The following is a 26,894-nucleotide window of genomic DNA, read 5'->3' on the forward strand; positions in this document are numbered from 1 at the left end:
ATAGACATAATATGTACATGCAATCAAACTACAGATCCTAGCTGAGAAGTGGGAGGAAGCCGGTGGTGAAAGGAAAAGTGTTAGTTAACCAGAGCTAAAAGGGCCATTAATTCCCCCCTCCACCCTACTCTACCACTGTATCTAGTGACTAAATAAAAGGGAGCCTTTTATTGAAAACAGCTGAAAAGTATATTCCTCTGTACATGTATATAATTTTGTAAGGTAAATGATAATCCTTTGTGTCTGCTTAATGCTTGATAGTTTGAAAGTGTTATTTTTGCAGGTGTTGCTAGTGCTATGTGTTCTTATTTGATCCTTACAGCCATTGTTCTATTAGGGTTTTTTATTCTCAGTTTTTAAAGAGGAAACTGGGCTTGTGTCTACATCAAAGATTGGAAGAGAGTTGGGACTACTGCCTAATTAGGAGGCGCTGGTTAAGGCTTATGGCCAGAGCAGAACAGGGTTAGACCCTAGCCATGCAGGGCTGGTGAGAACAGCGGAGAGAATCTCCTGCTTCTCAGCCCTTGCTCCGAAATCCTGGGCCACTCAGGGCTGGCTGTCGGGCTGCCTTTCTTCCCAGTAACACCATATTTAAACTCACCTCTTTTTACATTCCTATCTCTGCCACACTTGAAAAATGTCTTCTGAGGACAGGAAAAACAGGTTCTTCTGTACATATTACCTCTTAGATAGTCTGCCTGCTGCCAAACCTCAACTTTTGAAATGCAAGAGTCATTAATTTGATTTCTAGATTTCTTTCATGCATTTCTCCCTAGAGTCACTGAAAGCAGAGTAGTTAAACCCTGTGCACAGGTCACTATGCCAGGAAACTCTCAGGTATATTCACCTAGTGAAAAAGGAGGTGGCAATTTTGCCAAAAGAAAATTTGAGTTCCCTGGAAAGTTATAAAGACCTACCAAGGGCCAATGAGATCATTTAATGGGCTACAGTCATGCCTTATATGAAGAAAGCCTGAGTTTGATTCTGGGCACCTCATGGTTCCCCCAAGCACTTATCAGGTGTGGTAGACATTGACTATTGTGGAATGTGACCCAAAAATCGAAAATAAGTAAGTAAATAATATGAAGGCTACTCAGATAACCAGACTTTCATGAAGTTCTGAGAAACAAATAGAAATTCTTGCTGAACTGGAGACACTAAGCAGAAACAACAGAAATGCATGAAACAGGCTTGGAAAAGTAGTAAAAGGTTAAGGCACTTGTCTAGCATGCAGCTGTGGCTGTTTTGGTTGGAATCCCAGGTTCAAATTCCAGCACGAATTCAAGCATTGCAAGGCTGGTCCCTGAGTGCAAAGTGACCTGTAACCCAGAATATTAACAAACAAATGAAAAAAGCACAAAATGGTGTGACTGTGGTCAGCCCAAGGCGACATAAACAACCAGATGGACATAAGATAAATTAGAAGATTTTCATAGCTGATCATAGCTGACTCTCAAGCAAATTCCATGATGAGTTTTCACATTTCCAATTCACCTTTGGAAATGGCTTTAATCAAGGTCAACACTACCTTATCCATAAACCAAAAATCCCACCACATGGATATTGAATGCTTTTTTATGTTTTAATGTTTATTTGGGGGGGGGTAGTCACACTTGGTGTGGTCCCAATGATTCAAACCAAGGTTGGTTACTGACCAAAGGCAAGCACTTTAGCTCCAGTACTAGCCCTATGCTTTAACTTTGCCACACTTCTTAGAAATATTTATTTATTTATTTATTGCTTTTTGGGCCACACCCAGTGATGCTCAGGATTACTCCTGGCTATGTGCTCAGAAACTGCTCCTGGCTTTGGGAACCATATGGGGATTAAACCAAGGCCTGCCCTATCATTTGCACCACTGCTCCGGCCCCTCTTAGAAATGTTTAAACAGCAGACTGCCACTTCCTTGAAATACTCTTCTTGGTCCCTGGGACATACCACACCTATTTGCACCATATACCTGGACAGTTCTTCCTTCTCCTTTCCTCTTTCTCTTCTACTGTCCTCCCTATAAGATGCAGTTCCTTAGGATTCAGTCTTGGTGAGGGTGGAACGAACAATTATATAGCAAGTTGGGCACTTTGCTTTCACACAGCTGATCTGGATTATATCCCTGACATTCCAGATGGTCTCCAAGGTTGCCAGGAATAATTCCTGAGCATGGCTGAGTGTGGCTCAGAAATCTAAAGTAATAATGATAATTATAGAATTTGTCTTGGCTTTTCTACGCCCTTGCATTCTTCCTAGATGACTTTCTCCCTCCGTTCCCAGGGTCTTAGTCTCCAAATCCCACCAAATTGCCTTTGTTCAAAGTGCTCTTTCTCTGGACTTCCAGACTTCTAGGTCAAACTTTACAGGCAGTTCAAACTCAGCCTGAATCCAATCATCTTCCCTCTCACTTTCCCTTTGCTCACAGGGATCGCACACGTGGCCATGGTATCCGTGCCCTTCACAAGAGGTCCCAGATGATGGAAAAACAGGAAGGAGGTGGGGGGAGTGTCACACTTAGCATGGCATGTGGTTCCAATCTCTTGGGCACGTAGTTCCAATCTTTCAGCCTCTTGCCTTCCAGAGGGCACTCAAGGCAGGCTCTGTTTTACTGAGCTCTCCCAGACCATGATCATCACTGACATCTTTGCCCTCTGTGTCTCTTCACCAATGAATTCTGTTCCATCCATCCCCAAATGCCTCCCTTCACCCATCCTTTCTGTCCTGTGCACTTGCCCGAGCTATGGAGCACCATGACACTTTCTTTTTGGCCACACTTAGCTAGCTCAGAAGCACTCAGGAATTACTCCCAGTGGTGCTCAGGGGACTTTTAGGGATGACAGGGTGGCAGAACCCTGATGAACCTCATGCAAGGCAAACCACCTACCCGCTGTACCCTCACACCCACTCCATCGTGGGGAACTTTAAACAAAACTTGCCAACACTGTGGATAGAGAGGAATTTTCTAAAAGCAATGTTGTAACATGTCACCCTTCAAATTAAAACAGCGCCCTCCATGGCTTTCAATTGTCCCCAGGATCAAGTTCAGAGGCTCAATTTGGCATTCCCAATCCTCCTGGCCTAACTCTTATCTTGCTCTTCGGTCCGCATCCTCGGTCCATCCAACTTTCCCTAATTGCCTTTCACAGCTTCCCGGATGCCCCCCACGCTTTTCTTTGACCTCTAGGATGCTCCGTGCTTCAGTCTTGCCTCTTTCTAGAATATCCTTGCCCTACTCTGGAGGGATCACTCCATGTCACACCCCAGCTAAATGCACTTTCAATTGCACCTGAGCTGCATCAGATCAGATGCGCTCAGGAAAGTTCCTCGCAGATGTAATAATAAAGGATTGAACAGAGTTTAAATATGAGCGTGAAGACAATCCGTCCCCACTGCAAGCACTTCATCAAGTTGCTTCATAAGCAAATAAATGAGCCCCAGCCCTTAAACAAATCTGGATTCCTGCTAACAAGTGGATCAATGGAAGCCGGGGGCTTACCGCTTCCCTGCAGTGGGTGACCCCACCGAGGTGTCAAGAAAAGGGAAGAATTAGTCAAAAGTCTCCGCAGGGCCCACCCAAAATCGGGATGGGATTAAAAACTACCCTTTAAAGACGCCTCCAAGATCCAAGCAAACGAAAGGAGCCGGTTCTTAAAAAAAAAAAAAGAAAAGAAAAGAAAGAAAAAAAAAGTCTATTTATACCTTTTCTAAGCAACTGGGGAAATGAGAGGTTTGGCAGTGGGACGGTTAAGTTTGCGTACTGGGGTTAGGAATGAGAGCGCTGCAGCTTCCTTCTGTCCCGGTTCCTCCTGGTTTCTTTTTTTTTTCTCCAAGAGTCGTCAGGGGAAAAAAGGGGGGGATCCCCGAAATGCAAGAGTTTACTTTAAAAAACAAGACCATACAACGGTGTGGCAGCGGTGGGATTCGAACCCACGCCATCGAAATGACTGGAGCCTAAATCCAGCGCCTTAGACCACTCGGCCACGCTACCTCCCGTCCACGACAGCTCTCACTTCCTCTCTATTAGTGTCATGACGCGACGGTGACGCGTGGAAGCCAAGCCCTGCCTACCAGGGTTTGCGCATGTCCCACGGCCCGGCCTTTCCCTGGCTTCCAACAGTTTCATAATTCTGTAACTCCCTCTGGAGTTCGGACTCCAGTGCTCCTAGGTGGAACAGAGCACCCGAAAGGAAAGGATTCCGAATTATTAAGTAGTGGAAGTGGGCATTTGATTTGCCAAGAGCCTGGTCTATACTGCATCCAGCCACATGGTGTCGCACTGCCTCTTCCTCGCCACCCGGCTCCGAGAAAGTCGGAATTTGGACAGGACTTGGCTGTGCGGGGTACCAGGTAGGCACATGGCAAAGGCCATTGCAGATCATTTGCGTGCATGGCGTCCACACTCAGAGTTACTGTGCATTTTTTTTTTACATACAGGGTGAAATATGCTCAGAGAAGCTAAGTCATTTCTCTCAGCTGCCCCAAGCAGAAACACAAGCCCCAACTACCCTAGATTACATATAAGATTACTTCCGGGGTGGGCTTTTATTTTTCTAAGCCCCCCTTTAATGCATCAAAACCAGAGCAAATATCTCGCATACAGAGAAAAGCCTCCATTTCCCCACCACACACAAATTACATTCTTTGTGCGTTTTCATAGAAACTCCAATGAATGTTATTGAGAGATTCACTTCTTTGATGTCCCCTCATTGTCTTTCCCGTCCTTCTGCAGAAGTTTTTGGTCCCATCCAAGTCCACATTCCCCCCTCCCCATTTAAATACATATAAAAATTCCCAGCTGAGCCTCTGTCAATCGCCTATAACCAAAGGCCTTTTGACAATGTGCTTAAGGAGAAAATTTTGAGATAGAAATCTAGTGTCTTGGATTATCCAGTTGGTGCCTAGAAGAAAGAGGCGGGTGTGGAAGGAGATGTAAGGAGGGGAACCAGGTCCAGAGATGCAGCCACAAGGCAAGAAATCAGCAGGCGTGGGCCACGGTAATAGCACAGCAGGTTGGGGGCATTTGCCTTGCACATGGCCATCCTGGGTTCCATCCCTGGTTTCCTATATGGTTCTCGAGCCAGCCCACCAGGAATGATTTATGAGTGCAGTCAGGAATAACCCCTGAACACTACTGGGTGTGACCCAAACTGGTCACTGTGTCACACCACTGGGTGTGACTCCCTACCTCCCAAAAAACAAAGAAACCTGCAGGCAACCCCTAGCATCTGAGAAGTTAAGAAAATTTTCCCAGAGCTTCTAAAACAGAACATGAAGTGCCTGATACCTTCATTTTCTTTATTCTATTTCTTAAATTTGGGGGCCACACCTGGCAATATTCAGCGGTGACTCCTGGCTATGCATTCAGTCACAGTTCAGTCACAGTTCGGGGGGGGGGGGGGGAGCATGAAAGGTGTCAGGGACTGAGTCTATGTCAGTAACATAGTAACATGCAAGGCAAACACGTTACCCACTGTACTATCTTTCCAACCCCAACAAACACATTCCTTTTAGAACTTCTAACCTCCACTGCTGTGAGGCCAATGTGTTGTTTTGAGTCCCTAAACTCTGGGTGATTTGCAACAGCAATGAAAGTAAACAAATTTCCGGGGCCTGTGGATCATGCAGCCTTAACATTTAGAAGCTGAGCCCTTAGTAAAGCTGTATCTCTGTGGGCCTGGCCACCCCTGGGACAGGCTGTGAAGAGCTGCATCTCCCAGGATGGGACAGGTGCTCTCCAATTGTCCTGAAAATCATTCTTCAACACTTGGAAAAATGCTCTGTGCTGTTCTGAGCACATGGCTATATCCCAGAACAAAACCAAAATGGAAAGAGAATGTGTGCTGTCCCATAAACAAATCTCTGCACACAGTTGGCTCACCCTGGAGTTCTCACATGGGCACCGATGCCTAGTACCAGAAACATGAGCCAGCCTCAAGGAGGTATTTCTAATGCTTTTCCAGGCTGATCCTGAACAACTTGGGCAACAGTTCATGGGCAGCCCTGCTTCCCACCTATAGAGCCGTGACCTTGGTTTTAACTAATACACTTTTTTTTGGGGGGGGGGGGTTGGGCCACACCCGGTAACGCTCAGGGGTTACTCCTGGCTATGCGCTCAGAAGTTGCTCCTGGCTTGGGTAGCGCAGGCAAGGCAGGCACCTTACCTCTAGCGCCACCGCCCGGCCCCATACACTTTTAATACACTTTCCCTGCCATATGCAAGGCCTTAACTCCTATACTGTCTCTCCAGCCCAAGGGCATACAATTTTTTTTACTGAATATAGCACAGGAAGCACAATTGAGAATTCTTATGGGGGGGTTGGGGTGCCACATCTGGTGATGCTCAGGGCTTGCTGAGTCCTGGCAGGCTTAAGGGACTTTTGGGGTACCAGGGATCGAACCTCAGTCAGTTAGTTGCATGCAAAGCGAATACCTTACCAGATGTCCTATCTCCCCAGTCCCCCAAACAGAAACTTTCTTAGGCAGTCCTGCCACAAGAACATTGTGCACCAGGCATTGGATTACTTGGTAGGAGCAATTCTTCACTTATCCATTTTGGTCCTTCGGTTTTGATTCCTACTGAGACAACTGAGGCTTTACAGCTCCACATTAACATTCCTTTCCAGGGTCCACCCTTAGACTGCTAAACTTTCGGGTGCCTTAGAAATCACACTAAGAGTTCGGTCTTTTTCTCAGAAGGAGCTCCAAGGTTCTCACAGTTTAGAGTGAGCTCACCTCACCAGGAAAAGGAAAGATAGGGGCTTTATGATGCAAATAAGTGATAAGAAAGCAGAAGGGAAGGGCTGAAAAGATAGTACAGCTGCTGGCTGGGCAGCAAAAAAATAAAGCAGTAGGGTGCTGTGGATCCTAGACTGTATGTGGCAAGTGGGGTTTCCAACTTCTTTTAGCCTGTGGAGGGGCACACCTGCCCCCTGACGCTGAGCAATCATGTTCCCGTGACTGAGCTGGTGTTTGTAGGAAATGGAGCTGATGACTATCTGGGCCACCTCTGGCGCTGCCACTGCCACACCCTGAAGCTGTGTGGGCTGGAACACCCCCCCCCCCAATTTGTGCATTTTCATTGCAATATCTTTCCCAGAGCTTACACCACACCTTTTTCAAGTATATCTTTCAGGATTTTGTGGGGAGGAGGGTAGGAGGGAGGGAAAGAGACAGACAGACAGACAGACAGACAGACAGACAGACAGACAGAAACAGAGAGAGTGAGAGAGAGAGAGAGACAGAGAGAGAGACAGAGAGAGAGAGAGAGAGAGAGAGAGAGAGAGAGAGCTTGCCTTGTATGCAGCTGACACTACTTCATTCCAGTACAGCTGGTGTGTTCCCCAAATTAAATGCCAGTTAAAAGAAAGCACAGGGGGCCTGGAGCTGTAACACAGCAGGTAAGGTGTTTGCCTTGCATGTGGCCAACCCAGGTTCACTCCCTGGCATCCTATATGGTCCCCGGAGCCTGCCAGGAGTGATTTCTGAGCACAGAGCCAGGAGTAACCTCTGAGCCCTGCCGGGTGTGGCCCAAAAAATAAAACAAAAAAGGAAGCATAGGACTCGGTGCTTTCTAAATAAGCTCAGTTACAGGAACATCACCACCGCCGAACCTGCACTTAATCTTTTCCCTTCTCCAAAAAACCACTTTCCAGCCACAGGCATCCAAAAACTTCTTCCTATGGATTTCATTCTTCTGGATCCTATATAAATGAATATGTAATATATGAAGGGTTTTTTTTTGGGGGGGGGTAGTATTCCTTTTACTTACCATAATTATTTTGGGATGGTAGTTCCCTGGCACTTATTAGGAAATTGAGGGGATCAGTCCCCAAGATACTAGAGACCTGGAGAAGCAAGGCGTAGTCACCAGTGCTAGAGGTGGCATTTGGGACGCAACTGGTTCTGGGCTAGAGTTGGGTCCACGACACTCTCTAGGGGGTATTATTAGTCCAGTTCATACCTCTCTGCAACCGTCGTAATTGCTTCTGCTTTTAGAAAGAAAGCAGAAATGAAGACTTCCTCCTAAAATGATCTCAAAGTTTTGGAGAGAGACTCACACTAGCTGGGAGATGGGGTGATTTGGGAAAGCATGAAATGCAGGCTCTAGGCAGCCCCAGATGGGAAGTAGGCGGGCAGGGGGAAAGGAGGGCCCGGGCCTTGTTTTCTCCTTCCAAGTGGGTCTCTGCCCGGTCTCTGCCCAACGGGGCCCCGTCCCGGGGCCGGTTAACGTCAGCGCGGACGTGGGGAGGAAGCTGCGGGGGACGTGACTGCAGGAGCGAGGGCGGCCAGCAGGGGGCGGTCACGGGAGCGCCACGCCGCGCGCCCGCCCCTGCCCGCGGGGACCCCACGCCCGGCCGAGCGTCCCACCACCCCGCGCCCCTCCGCGTGTCTTACGGCCACTCCCGGCGCCCCACGATCGAGCCATCGTCCGCCAGCAGCCTCCCGCGAGCACCGGCGCGTGCACTTCCCGCTCCCCTGCACGATCGGGCAGCCGCCCCTGCTGCAACACCCTGGGGCCCCGCGCCCCGAGCCTCTGCCGGCTTCTCCCGACGCTCCGCTCGCCTGTCCGTCCGCCCCGGGGAGGTTAGGTAGGTGTGGGCCGCGGGGTGCAGCGCCTGGGAAGTGGGGGGCCCGAGGCCACGCGGAGAAAAGTGTGCGTGGAGGGAGGCGGGCGCCCCTAACTCCTCCTGGCTGTGTGGTGTTTTGCTTCAGTGCAACGGAGGGACGGACGGACGGACAGACAGACAGACAGACAGACAGACAGACAGACAGACAGACAGACAGACAGACACACACACACACACATCGTGCAAAAAATCCACTGACACATGGTGCATGGTGCCCAGGATAGGTGTCCCGTGGCTTCCCTGAAGCCCTGCAAGGCTACCCCCCAGCCCCCTTGACAGCAGCAGAGTTAGGGTGTTTGCAGGCCTGTACCCACAGGGGTGGGGTGCAAGGGTAAGTCCCGGCCTAGATCAGCTTGCTAGCACCCTCGCTCGCTGAGGTCTGGGGAATTGCAGGGAATGAACCCACTGCGCCCACTGTAGGTGTGAGAGGGACACGAGCTGTGTGTCCCTTGCAAAGTCTGGCCTCAGGCCCTGGGCACTGCCCATCTGAGAGCCAGTGAACTAGGCCTTGGAGAAACACAAGCCACGCCTCTGGTTTTTACCAGAAGAGGTAACTGAGGCCTAATGTAGTCTCACAGTTAATGAGAAAGATGAGACATGAGAAAGTGTGGGTCCCTGAGCAAGTGGAAAGGAATTGTTAATGCACCCCTGTGGGGGACAGTGGGAGAAAGAGAGGGCTTGGGAAGGCTTCCTGGAGGCGATGGTATTTGAACAGAGCTGGGATCCCAGCCAGGATGCTTGCTGGTCAGTTTTAGACCTGCAGGCATGCAGTGGCCCTCGGGGTTCCAATATACCCGACAAGCTGTCTGGATTCGTGCTTGAACAGCATAGAGTCAACCCGCTTGGTAACTTGGTGTGAGGTGGTTGGAGTTCTCACCCCTCCTTCTCTGGCCCATGCTCAGAGGTGGGGCCTGGGCTAGCACCCCAAGTTCTTCTGCAGAAGGTGTTGGCAGGAAGTCCAGGCCCAGGGAACACTTGAAATAGTTTCCTTCATTTTGGGGGGGATGGGGAACTACACCCAACAATACTCATGGGTTACTCCTGGCTCTATACTCAGGAATCACTCCTGGTGCCTTACCCCTGCTGTACTATCTCTTCACCCCTGGTTTTCTATAGTTTACATATTCTTTTCTTTTTCTTTTTTTTTTTATAATTTTTTTTATTTTGAATTATGAGAACAAAAGATGCAAAGAAAGAGGACAAGGTAAAGTTACAGTGGAAGGACAATCACCCATAACATAATTCTCAGAAGAAGTCCCCTTGCTGATATCTTAACTTTGAACTTTCAGCCAAAGAACTTTAAGATAAAATAAAACAGAATCCATGTGCGATTATTTTGTCCCTCGAGTCCCTAGATTGTAGCACATTATATTTCTTAACAGCACACAAGGCAATCTAAAGCCATCAAACTTACGTAACTCCTTTAACATTAGAGGCATAGTATATTTTACATTTCCATGTACATGAATATTAGCTTAAGTTAACCTCAAATTTTAAGTGGGTGCGTTTTAAGGATTAGAGTCAAAGGAACACAGTAAAAACGTTGTTAGAGTGGCAATTGTTGTTTGCATAGGCCCACCAAAATATGAGAGGCATGGAAAGGAATAACCTTGGCCTAAATACAAAGAGATCCTACCCCTGAAGTTTCCTGGCATAAGACCAGCTCTAGGCTTCAGGCAAGTTATCGTCCAATCCAAGACATTGTCCGTAGTGCCAACACACTTTTCACACAGTCTCTGTTGTTGGTATCATGTTTCTGTATTAAAGATTCTGGAATCTGCATGTCCTACATTGAAGTCATAATGTGGAGTGTCTTCTCGTTTCACCTCACCATGAAAGGGCTCTGTTCTTTCTGTCATGTACAGTTTTTTTCTTTTCCTGTCTTTTTTTTTTTTCAAGCAATTAAAATAGGAGCCAGAGAGATAATATAGTGATGAGGTGCTTGCCTGGCATGCAGTAGACCTGGGTTCAAACCCTGGCATCCCACAGGTCCACCAAGCCCACCAAGGAGTAATTTTCTAAGTGCAGAGCCAGAAGTAAGCTCTGAGCATGGCCAAGTGTGACCCCAAAGCAAGATAAGTAAAATAAAATAAAACCACATGATTTCTTTTAAAAACTAAAAATAACTTTTGTGAGGCTTTAGTTTTGTTTTGGTTTGATCCATGCCTGGTAGTGCTCTGGGGTTAATCCTTTTTTTGGGGGGTGGGGAGGAACCTCGGTGGTGCTCAGAGGTTACTTCTGGCTCTGTGCTCAGAGATCGCTCCTGGAAAGGTTGGGAGACCATATGGGCTCCGGGACCTTATGGGAGCGAGTCTGTCATGGGTAGGCTGCATGCAAGGCAAATGCCCTACCGCTGTTCTATCACTCAGGCCCTGGGTTTAATCTTGGCTCTGCACTCAAGCATCACTCCTGACTGTGCAACTGGGAATAGAACCTGGGTCAGCCATGTGCAAGGTCACCTTACCCAGTGTACTATTGCTCTGGTCCTTATTTTTTGTTTGGTTTTTCTTTTCCTTGTGCATACTTTGTGTCTGATGAGGGTCATTGCCACTGATTTGATGGTACCCGTATGTGACAACTTTCTCAGAAACAGCGGGTGCCCTGCTCTCACACCCTCTTCTTCCTAGACGATCATCTGAACCAGTTTTCCCAGGCTTGTGGGCAATGTGGCTCAGACAGCTGAGTTTGACTCATGAAAGATGTACGTCCCTCAAATGTGACTCTGAAAAACCTCCCCTTCACTTTCCATTTATTAGTGCAGTAGAGAAGACCCCAAGTTGGGTAGAGCCCTGAGCCCTAAGAGCCCAAGATTGGGGGTCTGTTTACCAGAACCCTCTGTGTCTGCCCAACTCCTACTAGACCTGGGGCAAGGGTGTGCTGTGAAGGGGCTGCCTGTAGTGACCTCCATATGTGATCATATGTGATCTCCAGCATCACATATAGTCCCCCGGGTACTGCCAAAAATGATTTCTGATCAGGAGCACTGTTGGGTGAGGGAAAGTCCATTTCTGTCCACATCTTCCTTATGGAAGCTAGTCAGGACTAGATGGTCTGGGCTGTGGGGTAGGTGCTCACCTCTGCATGGGCAGGTGGGCACCACGGGATGGCGCTGTAACCATTACTAAGACCATTCCCAGGAAATGGTGTTGACCAGGGCATAGTAAAGTGAAAGCCAGGTGGGCCAGGTGAAGTGACCAGGCTGGGTAGCAATAAGGCCTCATGCTCAAGAGTGAAAGACCCAACCTGCTGATGATAAAGGAGAAAGTGACTAGTTCAGAGGCCAGAGGTACAGCTTAGGAGAATCTTTACCTTAGTTTGATTTATGTTTTTGTTTTTTAATTTGCATGTTTTATTTCAAGCGGGCATCTAGGGAGGGGGCACCAAGTCTTGAGCCTTCTTCCAGCAAGGGGGTGTTGCCATGGCATGCCGGGTTCTTGGGTCTGCCCCATTAGCAAATTGGTTTGCAGGCAGACTCTCCTGGGCACCAGGGCACACAATTCATGGTTCAATACTTAGATCACCTGTGACCCCAGAGCTTCGGGAGGAAAAGAACAGAAAAGAAAAGAAATTAAGGTGGGCAGGAAGATGAAAAAGGGAGCTGGGAGAATAATAGTTACTCATCTACAGCTTAGACTCAACAACACTGAAAACATTAGCTGTAAGCTGAAACCAGGGAACTTTATGTGCCTGCTAAGGTGGCAGGTGGAGTGGGAGCTGGCCTAGTATGGGAGCACTGGTGGTGGGAGTTGACACTGTGGTAGGATTGGTGTTACATATTATATGCCTAAAAAAAACAGAAAGAACATCAGCCTTATATGTGAAGCCCTGGGTTCAGTCCTAGAAACACACACACACACACACACACACACACACACACACACACACTGTGGTAGGATTGGTGTTACATATTATATGCCTAAAAAAACCCAGAAAGAACATCAGCCTTATATGTGAAGCCCTGTGTTCAGTCCTAGAAACACACACACACACAGTCCTAGAAACACACACACACACACAGTCCTAGAAACACACACACACACACACTCACTGTGGTAGGATTGGTGTTACATATTATATGCCTAAAAAAAACCAGAAAGAACATCAGCCTTATATGTGAAGCCCTGTGTTCAGTCCTAGAAACACACACACACACACACAGAAACACACACACACACACACACACACCACTGGTGGTGGGAGTTGACACTGTGGTAGGATTGGTGTTACATATTATATACCTAAAAAAAAAAACAGAAAGAACATCAGCCTTATATGTGAAGCCCTGGGTTCAGTCCTAGAAACACACACACACACACACACACACACACACACACACACACACGAAGAACGAGAAGACAGTGACAGGGCTGGAGTTACTGTACAGCAGGTGGGATGTTTGCCTTGCACACAGTCGACTCTGGTTGCTCCCCAACATCCCATGTGGTCCCCCTGAGCACCGCATGAGTAATTCCTGAGTATAGAGCCACGAGCAAGCCCTGTGCATTGCCAGGTATGACCCTAAAACACAGCAACAATAAAAGGAAAGACAAGCCTGCACCCCACCCCTGTCTTCAAAGTCCTAGGGCAGCACATGCAGGGCTGCACATGTTTCTCTGTACATGCAGAGAAGCAGAGAAACTTCACTAGAACATTCTTCAGCAGTGACACTTACAGATCTAGCCAAGACCTCACAGGAGCGCTGAAAACTGGTGACGCAACGACAGCACACATGGGAATGACCTAGAAAGCTTGTCTGAACACAGATCCTGGGCGTAGACCCCCACCTCCCATCCCATTCGCTGTGCTAAGTTAGCAGGACTGGAGCAGGGCCTGGGAACTTTCCCCTCTAACTGTTTGGAGATGAAGCCACTACCACTGCAGGCCCTGGGGCTTGCTGTTAGGACCAGTTTCAGAAGTGGTGTCTTAGCAAGAGCCCCAGCTTCCTACCCAGCCTCCCACTTTTTAGCCACAGGGACTTGGATGAGTTGCTTAACTTCTCCATTTCTCCTGTAATTCAGGTGAGGCTTTCTGGAGGAGTTGTCATTTTAGTTTTGGCTGCGGACTGAGTAGAGGCCAGAGTAGGGGGGTGACAAGTGGAGCTGTGTGGGGAGCTGGGGTAGGGAAGCCCGTTTGCTGGACACTGAGAGATGTTACTGAGCAAGATTTATGAAAGATACTAAAAGAGGGATAGGAGAGAGAGCACAGCTGGGAGGGATTTTGCCTTGCATGTGGTTGACCTGGGTTCAATCCCTGGCATCCCATATGGTCCCCCAAGCCTGCTAGGAGTGATTTCTGAGTATAGAGCTAGGAGTTAGTAACTCCTGAAAGCTGCCTGGTGTGAACCAAAAAAGAAACAAACAAAATGCTACAAGATATTATGAGGGGGCTCAGCAGACAGGGACATATATATGTCTGGCATGTGCAAGCACCAAGATTGATACACTACTCTGTGGCCTCCAGCACTACTGGGCACGACAGCCCCATATTGGGGCCTTGGCATTGACCAGGAGTGGCCTCTAGGCCTCTTGAGCATGGCTTGGGGGCCCTCCAGCCCCAGGTCATGAACCAACAAAACTAAATGTTCTGCCTCTGTCTGGTCTCCTGGCAGGCTGACTAGGCCATGGGGGATGACTGCCAGGATGGGCTCAGAGCTGAGGCCCACCCTTCTGCCCACATTTCTCCCTTGACTGCTGCCCCAGGGCCCAGTTAAGTACAGAAAGTGCTGGAAATGCAGTGCCTGGCAGGGCTGGAACACAAGCCCTTGGCAGAGAATTTACTGTGGCCTGTGGCTGTCTTTCATCTCTTCTGCACTTTGCTTATTCTATTCTGCTCTGTTGGAAGAAGGAAAGTTGTGGATGATGAAGTTATGAAGTTGTAGTTCAGAGGGGTTAAGCAATTTGCTGGTTACTCAGCAATTACTCAGCAACTAGTGGCTGAACCAAAACTTTTCACCTTTGAGAGCCTTGTTGGGGCAGATCCTGGTCTTGGGGGCCTTGTGAAGGTCTCCCCATAGATTTTCCCACTTGGGATATCAGCTGAGTCCTTGGCTTGTTTTAAGTGGGAGAGTCACCCAGTGGGGCTCAGGGCTTTTTCCTGGCTCTGAGCTCAGGGATTACTCTTAGCAGAGCCCATACAACCCTATGTGGTGCCAGGAATCAAACCTAGGTTGGCTGCATGCAAGGTAAGTGCTCTACCTACTGTACTATCTCTTTTTCTCCTTCACTAAAGTATAACTCAGTGGCTCTACTGCTTCTCATGCCTATTGTGCTCTGTGCAAAAAAGAAAAATCCCATCTTTCCTCCAGTTACTCTTCCTTGGTTCACCACATTCATGCAGTAGCTAGTGTGTGCCAGGCATTGTGCTCTGAGACAGAGCCCCTTTTGTTTCAGATACTCATGTATCCTGCCCCCCCCCACTCCTCCCCCAGAGACCATATAAACAGAGTCCCTGGGGAAAGGACACGTGCTGTTGCCCTGGTGAGACCCGCTAGTGGTACAGAGTGTCCTGGGTACATGAGAAGGTTGCTGGGCAAAGTATTCAAAAGGATTTTGAAATTGAAGCCCTTTTTACCATGTTGTCCCCCCAGAACTGCAGTTCTAGTATTTTGGGGTTTGCACTCTACAATGTACTTGACCCCCTTGTCTTTGAAATCATGAAACAGCCTTTTCCTTTTAACCGTTTCCTCAGGATTAAGCACAGATAGCTTGAGACATTGTTCGGAATGAGCTTGTGAGGACCAGAGAGTGACTTATCTCCCTGGGTGCATCTATGGTTACAGCTCCTGGCAGTAAGCAGACTAATTTCTCTTTTTTTTTTGTGGTATCATGGAGATTTGGTTTTTATAGTTGTTTATTTGTTCATTTATTTTTTGTGGTAGAGCAAAGTAAGTCCTGTAGCAGGGCAGGTGTTCACCACTGAGCCATATCCTTGGTCTTGAGGCTTTGTTGTTGTTGTTCTGTAGCCACACTTGGTAGATTCAGAGTTAACTGTGTTCAGGGGTCATTCCTGGCAGTGTTCAAGGAACCTTATATGGGATACTGGGGATGGAACCTAGGCCAGTTAGTTGCATGCCAGGCCAACACCCTACCTGCTGCTCTATCTCTCCAGCCCATAATCACATTTCCTTTATCCATTTGTGGTTATGGACACGCAGGTTGTTTCTATATCTTTTCTGCTATGACCAATGCTCCAGTGAGTGTGGGGGCCGATGTCTTTGTTGCTGCTCCCTGCTTTCCAGCTACAGCACCAGACAGGCTCAGAGGATTCAGGGATTCAGGGCTGCAAATGATGCCTGCAACCTCACTCCAGCAGCCTCTCCCTCTTCCACCTCTTCTCCCCCATTTCATCTCTCTCTCTCTCTCTCTCTCTCTCTCTATCTATCTCTCTCTCTCTCTCTCTATCTATCTATCTATCTATCTATCTATCTATCTATCTATCTATCTATCTATCTATCTATCTATCTATCTATCTATCTATCTCTGTTCCCTCCCTCATCTCTCCCTCTGCTTCTCTCTCCTCTCCTCCCTCTCTCTCTCCCTCACCTCTGCTGCTTTTCCCTGCACATCTGTGGCTTCACATTTTGTTCACAATCATATTTTGCAGGAAAGACTTGATGGTCTCTCCCAAGGCTCCCAAAGACACCCACCCAGAATTGGGGTCTTCTCCCTCATATCCCTAGGCAGAGACTTCATGTGATTAGGTGGTACATTTTTTTTCTCATTTGGGGGGTTTACTTAAAGGGGATCAGAGCCAGCAGTGCTCAGGGCTTTACACAAAGGAATTTTTTTCTTATTTGTTTGGTTTGGGGAGGGCACATCTGGCAGTACCCAGTCCTTCCTCCTGTCCTTACCCTTGGCTGGCTGGGCAATATGGGGTGCCGTGAATCAAATCCAGGTCAGTCACTGTAAGGATTCACCCTCTGTAATCCAACCCCAAGAGAACCAATATAGAGCAGGGTTGCTGCAGAAAACAATAAACCAGACACTCATATGATAGAAAGCATGAAGACAAGATGGCTTCACCCTTGTGCTCTTCTGCCCTGCCAAACCAATCTCCCTCTTTATTAAGCACCTCAGTTCACAGCTGGACAAGGAAAAGGTAAGAGAGTAACAGGCCAATAACCTATCTGAGCTATTCCAATCTAAGTAGGCCTTTTACAAGTAAAAGGGGGTGGGTAGCTGTGTTATGGGCTAAATAAGTTCCCTATTTTGGTATATGCAGGATGGAATCTAACAAGCCCTGACTAAGGCAAACGCCCTACCCCTCTACTATTTCTTAGGCTCCAGCGATCACTTCTGGCAGCGCTCAGGAGACCATCTGAAGTGCCAGCGATTTAACCTGTCCATCCACATGCGAGGCAAACACCTTATCTGAGGTACTATCTCTGGCCATGTCCTCTATATGCTTTTCCTATATATGAAGAAAGTGGATTTCAGGGTGCAGGGATTTGAGCACCATACTTATTACACTTGGGCTAGATTTAGTTTAATTTGTGTCCACCCTGAAGCCAATCACAGTAGTCAGGCATGCTAGCCCCTGTGATTGATTAGACCTGGGTCATGTGACATTCCTACTGGTGGGCAATGCCCAACCCTAACTTCTAGTCTTGAGAGTGTGGAGGGAGCTGAGACCTTATTGTTGGGTCCCTGCCCTGGATTATAGGAGTGGATGGTTTTGCCGTGTGGGAAAACAGTGGGATGTGCCTGGTTAGTGATGCTAGCTCCTGAGAATGGAGAATAGGAGATCCCCTTCACTTCCTTTTGTTTTTATTGTGGGGAGAGAAAGAAGGGTTGGAGTCCCCATTCACTAATGCTGGCCCAGTATCAGAGATTGAATCCTGGTCAGCCCATGCACAGCAAGTGCCCTATCTCTGCACTGTCTCTCCATCTCCAAATCCAATCCTCTTCTGGCAGGAGAGTCCCAAGGAAGCCCAGATTCATGTCTTAGCCCACAGGCCCTGCAGCCAGTGTTTCTCATTCTCAGCGTGCCAGAGCACCATCAGGGAGAGCAGTGGTTCTGAGGTTAGGCCTGAAAGTCAGTTCCCCTGGGGAGGCTGCAGAGCTTAACTTGTCTGCAAGCCCAAGAGGTCCAGGCCAGTCGCCTGTCTGGGACCCTAGGCGCAACCCTGTGTGTTTATTTTTAAAATGACGATGATAAATGTAGCTGTTCTGTTCCTGGCCTGGCTTGATGCTAACACACTCATGTTGCCGGCGTGTGCAACTTTGCTTCCCAGATGAGAGCGAGGAAGCAAGCTGAGGCCCCAGGGTGAGTCACACGAGGCTAGTCAGGGGCAGAGGGAGGACTCAAACTTGGTTCACTTCACCCAGGACCCTACTCGGCAGCCTCTGTCTAGAAATATTTGCATCTGTTATTTCTGGAACCCCCATAGGAAGCTGTGGGTGCCTGAGAGAAGGCAGAGAAAACTTCTAGAGAAGGCGAAGACTCTCTCAGGAGCTGGATCTTGTCCCACCTGTCCCAGGAGCAGAAAGATGCTGAGGTTATCCTGGATTCCTGGGATAGGGGGCTAGGGTGCCTTCCTGGTTTGTTTTTGTTTTTGTTTTTGTTTTTGGGTCACACCCAGTGACGCTCAGGGGTTACTCCTGGCTATGCTCTCAGAAGTCACTCCTGGCTTGGGGGACCATATGGGACGCCAGGGGATCGAACCGCGGTCCTTCCTAGGCTAGCGCTTACAAGGCAGACACCTTACCTCTAGCGCCACCTCCCCGGCCCAACCTTCCTGGTTTAAAGACATGTCTGTCAGCTGACTTAGGAGCCCCTTAACCCCCTGTGAGAACCCAGACCCTTCCGGTACCCAGGCATCATGGACTAATGGGGAAGCAATGACCAAGTTCCATGGTGTCCACGCTGCTCAGGCATCAGTGGGCCACAGATATGATATGACTCTGTGATGTGGCAAGAAAGAGCTCCTAGACCAGAGAGAAGCAAATGATCAAGAAAAATAATAATAACAGTCAATTAGATGTTTAGTTAGGAAAGCCTGAAGACAGTAAGTACAGAACTACTATGTTGCCCAGTGAAGTTACATTATACTGCCCTGGGCCTCTCTCTGTCTCCTGATTGTGCACATGGCTTTTACTTCATGGTTCAGCAGAGCTGATTGACTTCTGGCCTTTACACCTACATTGTAGCCAACTAAAAGGAGTACAGAAGGACTCCATTCCTTAAAGAGTTCTTCCCTGAAAGCCATAGCAATAGAGTGGGGAGGGTGCTTGCTTGCCTTGCACATAGCTGACCTAGGTTCAATCTTTGGCACCCCATTTGGTCTTCTGAGTCCCACCAGGGTGAGTCCTGAGCACAAAAGCAGGAGTAACCTGAGATTGCTAAGTGTAGCCCAAACTCCACCTTCCCCCAAAAAATCCTCCCCTAAGTGCCAAAGCAATAGTACAGCAGGAAGGGCAGTAGGGCAGTATTTGTCTTGCACTCACCCTACCCAGGTTCAATCCTGTCATATGCCCTTCATCTCATATGCACCCCCTCCCCGTCAGCCCTCTGGAAGTAATTTCAGACCTCACAAGTAAACCCTCAGTGCTGCTGCTCACCCCCAAAAAAGAACAAAAAAAAATCCCCCTGGGTGGGATTTACTATAAGATTTGATCACAGGCACCATATGGCCTCCTAAGCATTGTTGCTTATTGCCCTGAAGGTCCATAAGCACTGCCAGGAGATGGCCCTAGTGGACCCTAGTACCACAGGGTTTATACAGAGCAAAACTCCTCATGAGCTACCAACTGAGTATTATCAAAAGTGGCCCCTAAACCCCAGTACTGCTTGAGAGTCAGAGATAAAACAATCCTTCCCTAAAGTTGTGCACACCTCCTCTGCTTATGTCCCATTGGCCAGAACTTTACCATGTGATCATTCTCACTGTGGAAGACTTTGGAAAGTGTAGCCCTTGTTCTGGGAGCCTTAGCTAGAACTAAGTGGTTCAATGATTGAAGAGCAGCAGTCAGGACCGTCACCAAGCCTAGCCACCACCTTAAGAGCAGACACAGGATCTGAAAGCCATGAACCAGATCCCTCACTCTCACTCTGGACACATGTCAAGTTCTCACCATGTAGGAGGCACTGTGCCAGTCAGGATCCCAGCTCTCCAGCTCCTTTCATTTCTCAGGGCCAAGGAGAAATGTGGGTCTGTGGTGGGCCATGGTCTTTATTCCCTGTGAACTACCTCCGGATCTGTTTAGGCCACTTCTCTCAGCTCCCCTCACTGTCACAAGGGGAACTGAATGTCAAGGTCACCAGTAGCATAGCCAGGATTTGTGCATTTGGCAACCTAGCTTTAGAGGCCAGGTTCTTAACTACCCAGTCACACTGCCTGGAAGCTTGCAGACTTCGGCTTTTGGCCTGGCCCTTTCCTGGCACCATCCTGGCACTTGGGGGTCAACAACCTATCAGAATTTGCTGGTAGCATGGGTCACTATTCCAGGCCCCCAGATGAGCAGGGATACTGGCCCAATGGTCCACATAAATGGGAGGGCTATGGGCTTGGGAACTGCTGATAGCCATGAGATGTGGGCCCTGGACCTGGGAATTTGGTCTAATGTCACTGGGCCCAGGCCAGCAACTGTGTCCAGGTTAGAGGACAAACAATTCATTCAGCAGTTGGTCCTTCAACTGGAATTTCCAAACTGAGGTGGAAAATCAGGTAGATAGAAGAAAGAGAAAGAAAGGAAGGAAGGAAGGAAGGAAGGAAGGAAGGAAGGAAGGAAGGAAGGAAGGAAGGAAGGAAGGAAGGAAGGAAGGAAGGAAGGAAGGAAGGAAGGAAGGAGGGAGGGAGGGAGGGAGGGAGGGAGGGAGGGAGGAAGGGAGGAAGGAGAGAAGGAGGGAAGGAGAGAAAAGAAAGAAGAAAGAAAGAAAGAAAGAAAGAAAGAAAGAAAGAAAGAAAGAAAGAAAGAAAGAAAGAAAGAAAGAAAGAAAGAGAAAAAGAGAAAAAGAGAGAAAGAGAAAGAGAGAGCGAAGGAAGGAAGGAAGGAGGAAGAGAGAGGGGGAGGGAGGAACAAAAGAAAATAGCAAAGCTCATTGTATAAAGAAAGGCTGAGTTTTCTGAAGTGGTTTATTTTGGGGGGGGGGAGAGTGTGTGCCCAGGTCAGCAGAGCTCAGAATTTTTTTTGTTTGTTTGTTTTTTTGGGCCACACCCAGTGGTGCTCAGGGGTTACTCTTGGCTGTCTGCTCAGAAATAGCTCCTGGCAGGCACGGGGGACCACATGGGACACCGGGATTCGAACCAACCACCTTTGGTCCTGGATCGGCTGCTTGCAAGGCAAACGCTGCTGTGCTATCTCTCCGGGCTCAGAATTTAATGTTGGCTCTGCATCAGGAAACACTCCCGGTGGGCCACTGTGTGAGGCAAGTGCCCTATTCACTATAATATGTCTCTGGCCCCCATTTCTTCCTTCCTTCCTTCCTTCCTTCCTTCCTTCCTTCCTTCCTTCCTTCCTTCCTTCCTTCCTTCCTTCCTTCCTTCCTTCCTTCCTTCCTTCCTTCCTTCCTCCTTCCCTCCCTCCCTCCCTTCCTTCCTTCCTCCTTCCTTCCTTCCTTCCTTCCTTCCTTCCTTCCTTCCTTCCTTCCTTCCTTCCTTCCTTCCTTCCTTCCTTCCTTCCACTCCTCCCCCTCCACCTCCCTTTCCCCCTCCCATCCTCTTCCTTTCCCCTTCTCCTCCTCCTCCTCCTCCTCCTCCTTCTTCTTCTTCTTCTTTTCAGGGCCACACCCAGTGGTGCTCAGGGGTTACTACTGGCTCTGTGCTCAGAAATCACTCCTGACAGACTCAGGGGACCATATGGGATGCCAGGAATTGAAATCGGTTCTGTCCCTGTCAAGGCAAATGCCTTACCACTATTCTATCACTCTGGCCCCTGTGGCCCCCCCCCTTTTTCTTTTGACAATATACCTGGTAGTGCTTGGGGAAGTCCATGCAGTGCTGCAGATCAAAGGGCTGCCTGTAAGTAAAGCATCTGCTCGCATATTTGAGTGGTGTAACCAAGCCCCTCCTTTTGTGAATTTGACTGAAATAGCCTTCCCAAGTCTTCCAGTCTGCCCACCATGGAAAGTATATAGTTCAGAAACTCTTTCCACAAAGATGCATCTAAAAGCAGAGCAAGAGGGGCCAGAAGATAGCACAGGGTAAGGCATTTGCCTTGCCCTGGACAGACCCAAGTTTGATTCCCAGCATCCCATATGGTCTCCTGAGCCTACCAGGAGCAATTTCTGAGTGCAAAGCCAGGAGTAACCCCTGAGCACCTCCAGGTGTGACCCAAAAAGCCAAAAATAAAAAGAAAAAAGAAAAGAAAAGAAAAGAAAAATGAAACAAAAATAAATAAGAGGGGCCAGAGAGATATCATGGAGGTAGGGCATTTGCCTTGCATGCAGAAGGATGGTTCGAATCCCGGCATCCCATATGGTCCCCCAATCCTGCCAAGAGTGATTTCTTTTTTTTTTTTTTTTTTTGGTTTTTGGGTCACTCCCGGCGGTGCTCAGGGGTTACTCCTGGCTGTCTGCTCAGAAATAGCTCCTGGCAGGCACGGGGGACCATGTGGGACACCGGGATTCGAACCAATCACCTTTGGTCCTGTATCGGCTGCTTGCAAGGCAAACGCCGCTGTGCTATCTCTCCGGGCCACCAAGAGTGATTTCTAAGCGTAGATCCAGGATTAACCTCTGAGTGATGCCGGGTGTGACCCATAAAAAACAAAAATAAATAAAAGCAGAGCAAGAAGCCCCTGCCAAAGCTTGTATGTGTGTATGCTGTGGGAGTGAGGTGGGAGTTGGGCCACACCAGGCCATGGTCAGGGACTGTTCTGGCTGTGCTCAGAGAAGCCCTGTTCATCCTCAGGGACCAAATGTATGTGGTGCTGGGATTTGACTAGGATCAGCTGTGCCTTAACACCGGTTTTATCTCTCCAGATCCCAAAGGCAAAGCTTTAAAGGTGAAGAAAGCAGGGCTTAAAACACACACACACACACACACACACACACACACACACCTGGGGCCAGAATGATTGTACTGTAGGTAGGGCATTTGCCTTGCATACTGCTGTCCCAGGTTTGATCCCCAGCATCCCATATAGTCCCCTGAGACTGCCAGGAGTGGTTACTGAACACAAAACCTAGCCCTGAGAACTGCTGGGTATGCCTCACCCCCCCAAAAAATAAACAAAATAAGATACACATTCGTGCACATATGCATGCATGCATGCAAATACACATATGCAGTGAGCACACACAGGTATCACACACATGCACAAGGCACAGCTCTGAAGGCAGCCTAAGCACGCCCTTGTAAGGCACTCCCAGGAGGAACACTCGAGGCCATGACGCCATCAGCTGTTCTTCCTTGGTCGGAAGTCGTTGTGAAGACAGAACAAAGGAATGTCATGGGAATGTCCAGGCTGGCAAGCACCAGGTCACACAGGCCAGGAAGGGCTCTGTGACTTAGCCAGGCTGGGGTCAAGGTGCTGGGACCTGGAGGAGAGAAGGAGGCATGAGCTGGTCCTTCCACTCACTAGGGGATGGGGGGGTGTTGCCAACTAATCTGGGAATATCTAAACTGAGTCCTGCGGTATGATTCACAATGAATTGCTTTCATCATAAATGAAAAAACATCAAGTTCAGTTGTCTGTGGGACTAGAAGTCGCCTTGCCATAATTTTCATTTATGGGGGATTTTTTTTTTTATTTGGTTTCGGTGCCACACTGGACTGGATTCAGGGCAGTGGTCAGGCCACATGCCAGGTAAGCACCCTGCCCCTGCCTGCTGTGCTATATCCTCCAACCTGAGTTTTGGTATTGACTTTGTTCTATTGCAGTTCAAACATCCTGCGTCCAATAAACTATTTTGAGAGACCCCCACTGATTTTAGTACAGTATACCTTATTCTCCTATCTTATTATTATTGTTGTCCACCTCTTCTGCTAACCTTGCTTAGAAATCACATTTTTGTTTGGACCACACTGGACAGGAGTTAGCCCTGAGCATTACTGGCTGTGGCCCAACCACTCCCCCAAACAGAAAAATCATTGCCTGTCAGTAAACAGTTCCTGTTTCTGCTGGCTCTTTCCACCTTTCTAGACACCCACAAATAAACTCTACACAGAGAGCAGACACAGTCTCTGTCCATTTCATAGTAATAGAATGATGTGGTCCTTAGTGACGGTCTTTATTCTCATCTCAGGGGATGCTCTCAAGTAGTGCTCAGAGGGCCTGGCCAACAAGGTAGAACAGTTCAGTGCACGAGCATGGTTCAAGCCCAGGGAGACCAACAGGGCTACCCTTGGAAGTGCCTAGCTACCTCAAAGGCTATAGCTGGTATGTACCCCCTCAGCCTTGAGCTATCTGCCCAACCCTTAGCTTAATTTTTTCAGCAGTGTTCAGAGACAACTTCCAGCTCTGTGCTTGGGGATCACTCCTGATGATGCTCAGAGGACCACACAGTGTGGGGCTCAAACCTGGCTCTCCCACATATAAAGCTTGCTTTCCAGATTCTTGAGCCCAACATAATATTTTTATCCTGTATCAGTAGTTCTTTTTCTTTATTTTTTTCTTTTTGATTTTTGGGATGCATCTAGCTGTATTCAGTACTTAGTCCTAACTCTGTGTTCAGGAATCAATCCTGGCAGTGCTCAGGAAACTCTGGTGCATGGCATTGAACTGGGATTGGCTACATGCAAGGCAAGCATTATAACCTCTGTACTATTCTCCTGCGCAGGGGTTTGGACTTTTGTAAGAATGTGGCGAGGAGGGCAAGAATTATAGCACAGTGGGGAGCACATTTGCCTTGCATGTGACAGATCCAGGTTCAATCCCTGGCATCTGATATAGTCCCTCTTAAGCCCCATTAGGAGTAATTCCTGGTGCAGAGTCAGGAGTAAGCTATGAGCATTGCTAGATGTATAGATGTAACAAAAAAAAATTGTGGAGAGGATCTCAAATAGGGGAATGACTTGATTTCATTTATGTCCTAAAAAAGATCATTCTATGATCCCATTCATTTTGGGGACATAAGAGGACAAAAATAGTATGATAATAATATCAAAGACAACAGAGATAAGGATCAGGAAGACCAGTTTATGGCATAAAGCTTCCCACAATAGTGGGAGAGAACAATTAGGACAGAGAAAGGACTACTATGACAATGGCAGTTGGAAATGGTCACTCTGGACAAGAACTGGTGCTGAAAGGAGATAAAGTGATAGGCACGATACCCCTCCTAACAGTATTGCAAACTACAATGTTTAAAAGGGTGGGAGAGGGGCCCGGAGAGATAGCTCAGCGGCGTTTGCCTTGCAAGCAGCTGATCTAGGACCAAAGGTGGTTGGTTCAAATCCCGGTGTCCCATATGGTCCCCTGTGCCTGCCAGGAGCTATTTCTGAGCAGACAGCCAGGAGTAACCCCTGAGCACCGCCGGGTGTGGCCCAAAAACCAAAAAAAAATAAAAAATAAATAAATAAATAAAAGGGTGGGAGAAACATGGGGAAGAAAACTGTGTAGGCACGAGGGGGGAGCACAGGAGGGAAACTGGGGACATTGGTGATGAGATGTGTACTGGTGAAGGACATTGCATGACTGAAACTCAATCATGAACAACAATAATTTCATTATTCTGAAATCACCTGTATCACAATTATAATGTATTTTTCCTCTGCATAAATAGACAAAATGTAAAAAGAAAGATCATTCTAGTAGCTCCAGAAGTGCTTTTTTTTTGGGGGGGGGTCTGCACCCAGTGTCGCTCAGGGGTTATCCTGGCTCTATGCTCAGAAATCACACCTGGAAAATTCAAGAGACTATATGGGATGCCGGTGATCAAACCTGGGTTGGGGGCCGGCGAGGTGGTGCTAATGCAAGCGCTAGCCAAGGAAGGACCGAGGTTCGATCCCCTGGCATCCCATGTGGTTCCCCCCAAGTCAGGGGCAATTCCTGAGTGCTTAGCCAGGAGTAACCCCTGAGCATCAAACGGTTGTGGCCGGAAAAAAAAAAAAAAAAACAACCTGGGTTGGCAGCATGCAAGGCAAATGCTTTAACCTTTAACCCCTGTGCTATCACTGGGCCCCAGAATTGATTTTTGTTTTGTTTGTTTATTTTGTTTATTTGTTTATTTTGTTTTTGGCTGCCTATTGCAAGTGCTGAGTTGGTTCATCTGCTGTAGCTTAGCAAATCACTGCCTTGAATGGAGTCCAATCCCTGCTAATGCAGAAATAACAAGTAAATAAATGATAGGTAAACTATTTCTAGGGGCAGTTTACTGAGTGCTTCCCCAAAAGATAGCTGTAGTTTTCTCTCGGAGACTTGCCGGCTCTTGTGTCTGCACCTTTGGGGTGAATTGCCCAGTGATCTCTCACTTCTGAGCTCAGCACCCTTCTCTTATCTCCCCTACAGGCCTCCCTCACTACTCCATTTGCCCAATTACACTGGCTGGACCTCACTTCCCTTGGATAACACGGGTGCCCTGGGACCATGGCAGACGAAGACCTTATCTTCCGCCTGGAGGGCGTCGATAGCAGCCAGACCTCCCGGCCTAGCCATACTGGTGACTCAGAGGAAGACAGTGAGGACGAGGAAGGTTTCTTTATCTGCCCCATCACCGAGGACCCAAGAGGGCACCAGAATGCCAATGCCAAGGTGAATTACTACTGCAGCAACCTCATGAAACAGGAGGCCTATGGCTCCAGCGGTTCCCCTGGAAGCTCCTTCCACTTTAAGGTTAGTGGCCACCTACCCCTTCCAATTATTTATTGATCCCAGCGTTGTGGAGTTAAGGATTATGGAGGGTGATGTTCCCTGTGTTTCTTGTCAGTATAAGAAATTCTGGTGGTTGGCTTATTAGGGTTTGGGGGTCATACCTGCCGGTACTCAAGGACTCTTGCTGGCAGTACACAGGAAAACATGCCGTGCCAGGGGTTGAGCCTAGGCTTTCTGCATGTGGAGGCTGAGATCTAGACAATCGAGTTCTTTCTCTAGCTTGGGCTCATTTCTGATTTCCAAGCCTATTAACTGAGGGTGTGTTTTGTTTGTTTGTTTGTTTGTTTGTTTGTTTAAAACAAGTTGCAGGGGCTGGAGCAATAGAACTATTTGCCTTGCACACTGCTGACCCAGGTTCGATTCTCAGATCCCATATAGTTCCCTGAGCCTGCTGGGAGTGATTTCAGGAGTCATACCTGAGCGCCACTGGGTGTGGCCCCCAAACAAAAGAACAACAACAAAAACAAGTTCCAGGGGCTAGAGCAGTGGTACAGTAGGTAATGTGCCTTGCACGCAGCCAATC

At 48.2% G+C, this 26,894-nt stretch overlaps 1 protein-coding gene and 1 non-coding gene across 2 annotated transcripts in view; one reads left to right on the plus strand and one right to left on the minus strand.

Annotated features, from left to right (window-relative positions):
• Window positions 1-3,897: 3,897 nt before the first annotated feature.
• TRNAL-UAG (transfer RNA leucine (anticodon UAG)) lies at window positions 3,898-3,979 on the minus strand. Its single transcript has one exon. It is a non-coding gene; the product is annotated as a tRNA-Leu (tRNA).
• Window positions 3,980-8,373: 4,394 nt separating this feature from the next.
• Window positions 8,374-26,894, plus strand: part of EEF2K (eukaryotic elongation factor 2 kinase) — a 52,968-nt gene continuing 34,447 nt past the window's right edge. Inside the window, exons 1-2 of the mRNA XM_049789509.1 lie at window positions 8,374-8,579; window positions 26,009-26,332. Of these exons, the coding sequence (XP_049645466.1) occupies window positions 26,087-26,332 (246 nt within the window). The 5' untranslated portion in view covers window positions 8,374-8,579; window positions 26,009-26,086. The remainder of the gene's footprint in view (window positions 8,580-26,008; window positions 26,333-26,894) is intronic.

This window comes from Suncus etruscus, chromosome 15, assembly GCF_024139225.1.
Source record: "Suncus etruscus isolate mSunEtr1 chromosome 15, mSunEtr1.pri.cur, whole genome shotgun sequence".
Lineage (NCBI taxonomy): Eukaryota > Metazoa > Chordata > Mammalia > Eulipotyphla > Soricidae > Suncus > Suncus etruscus.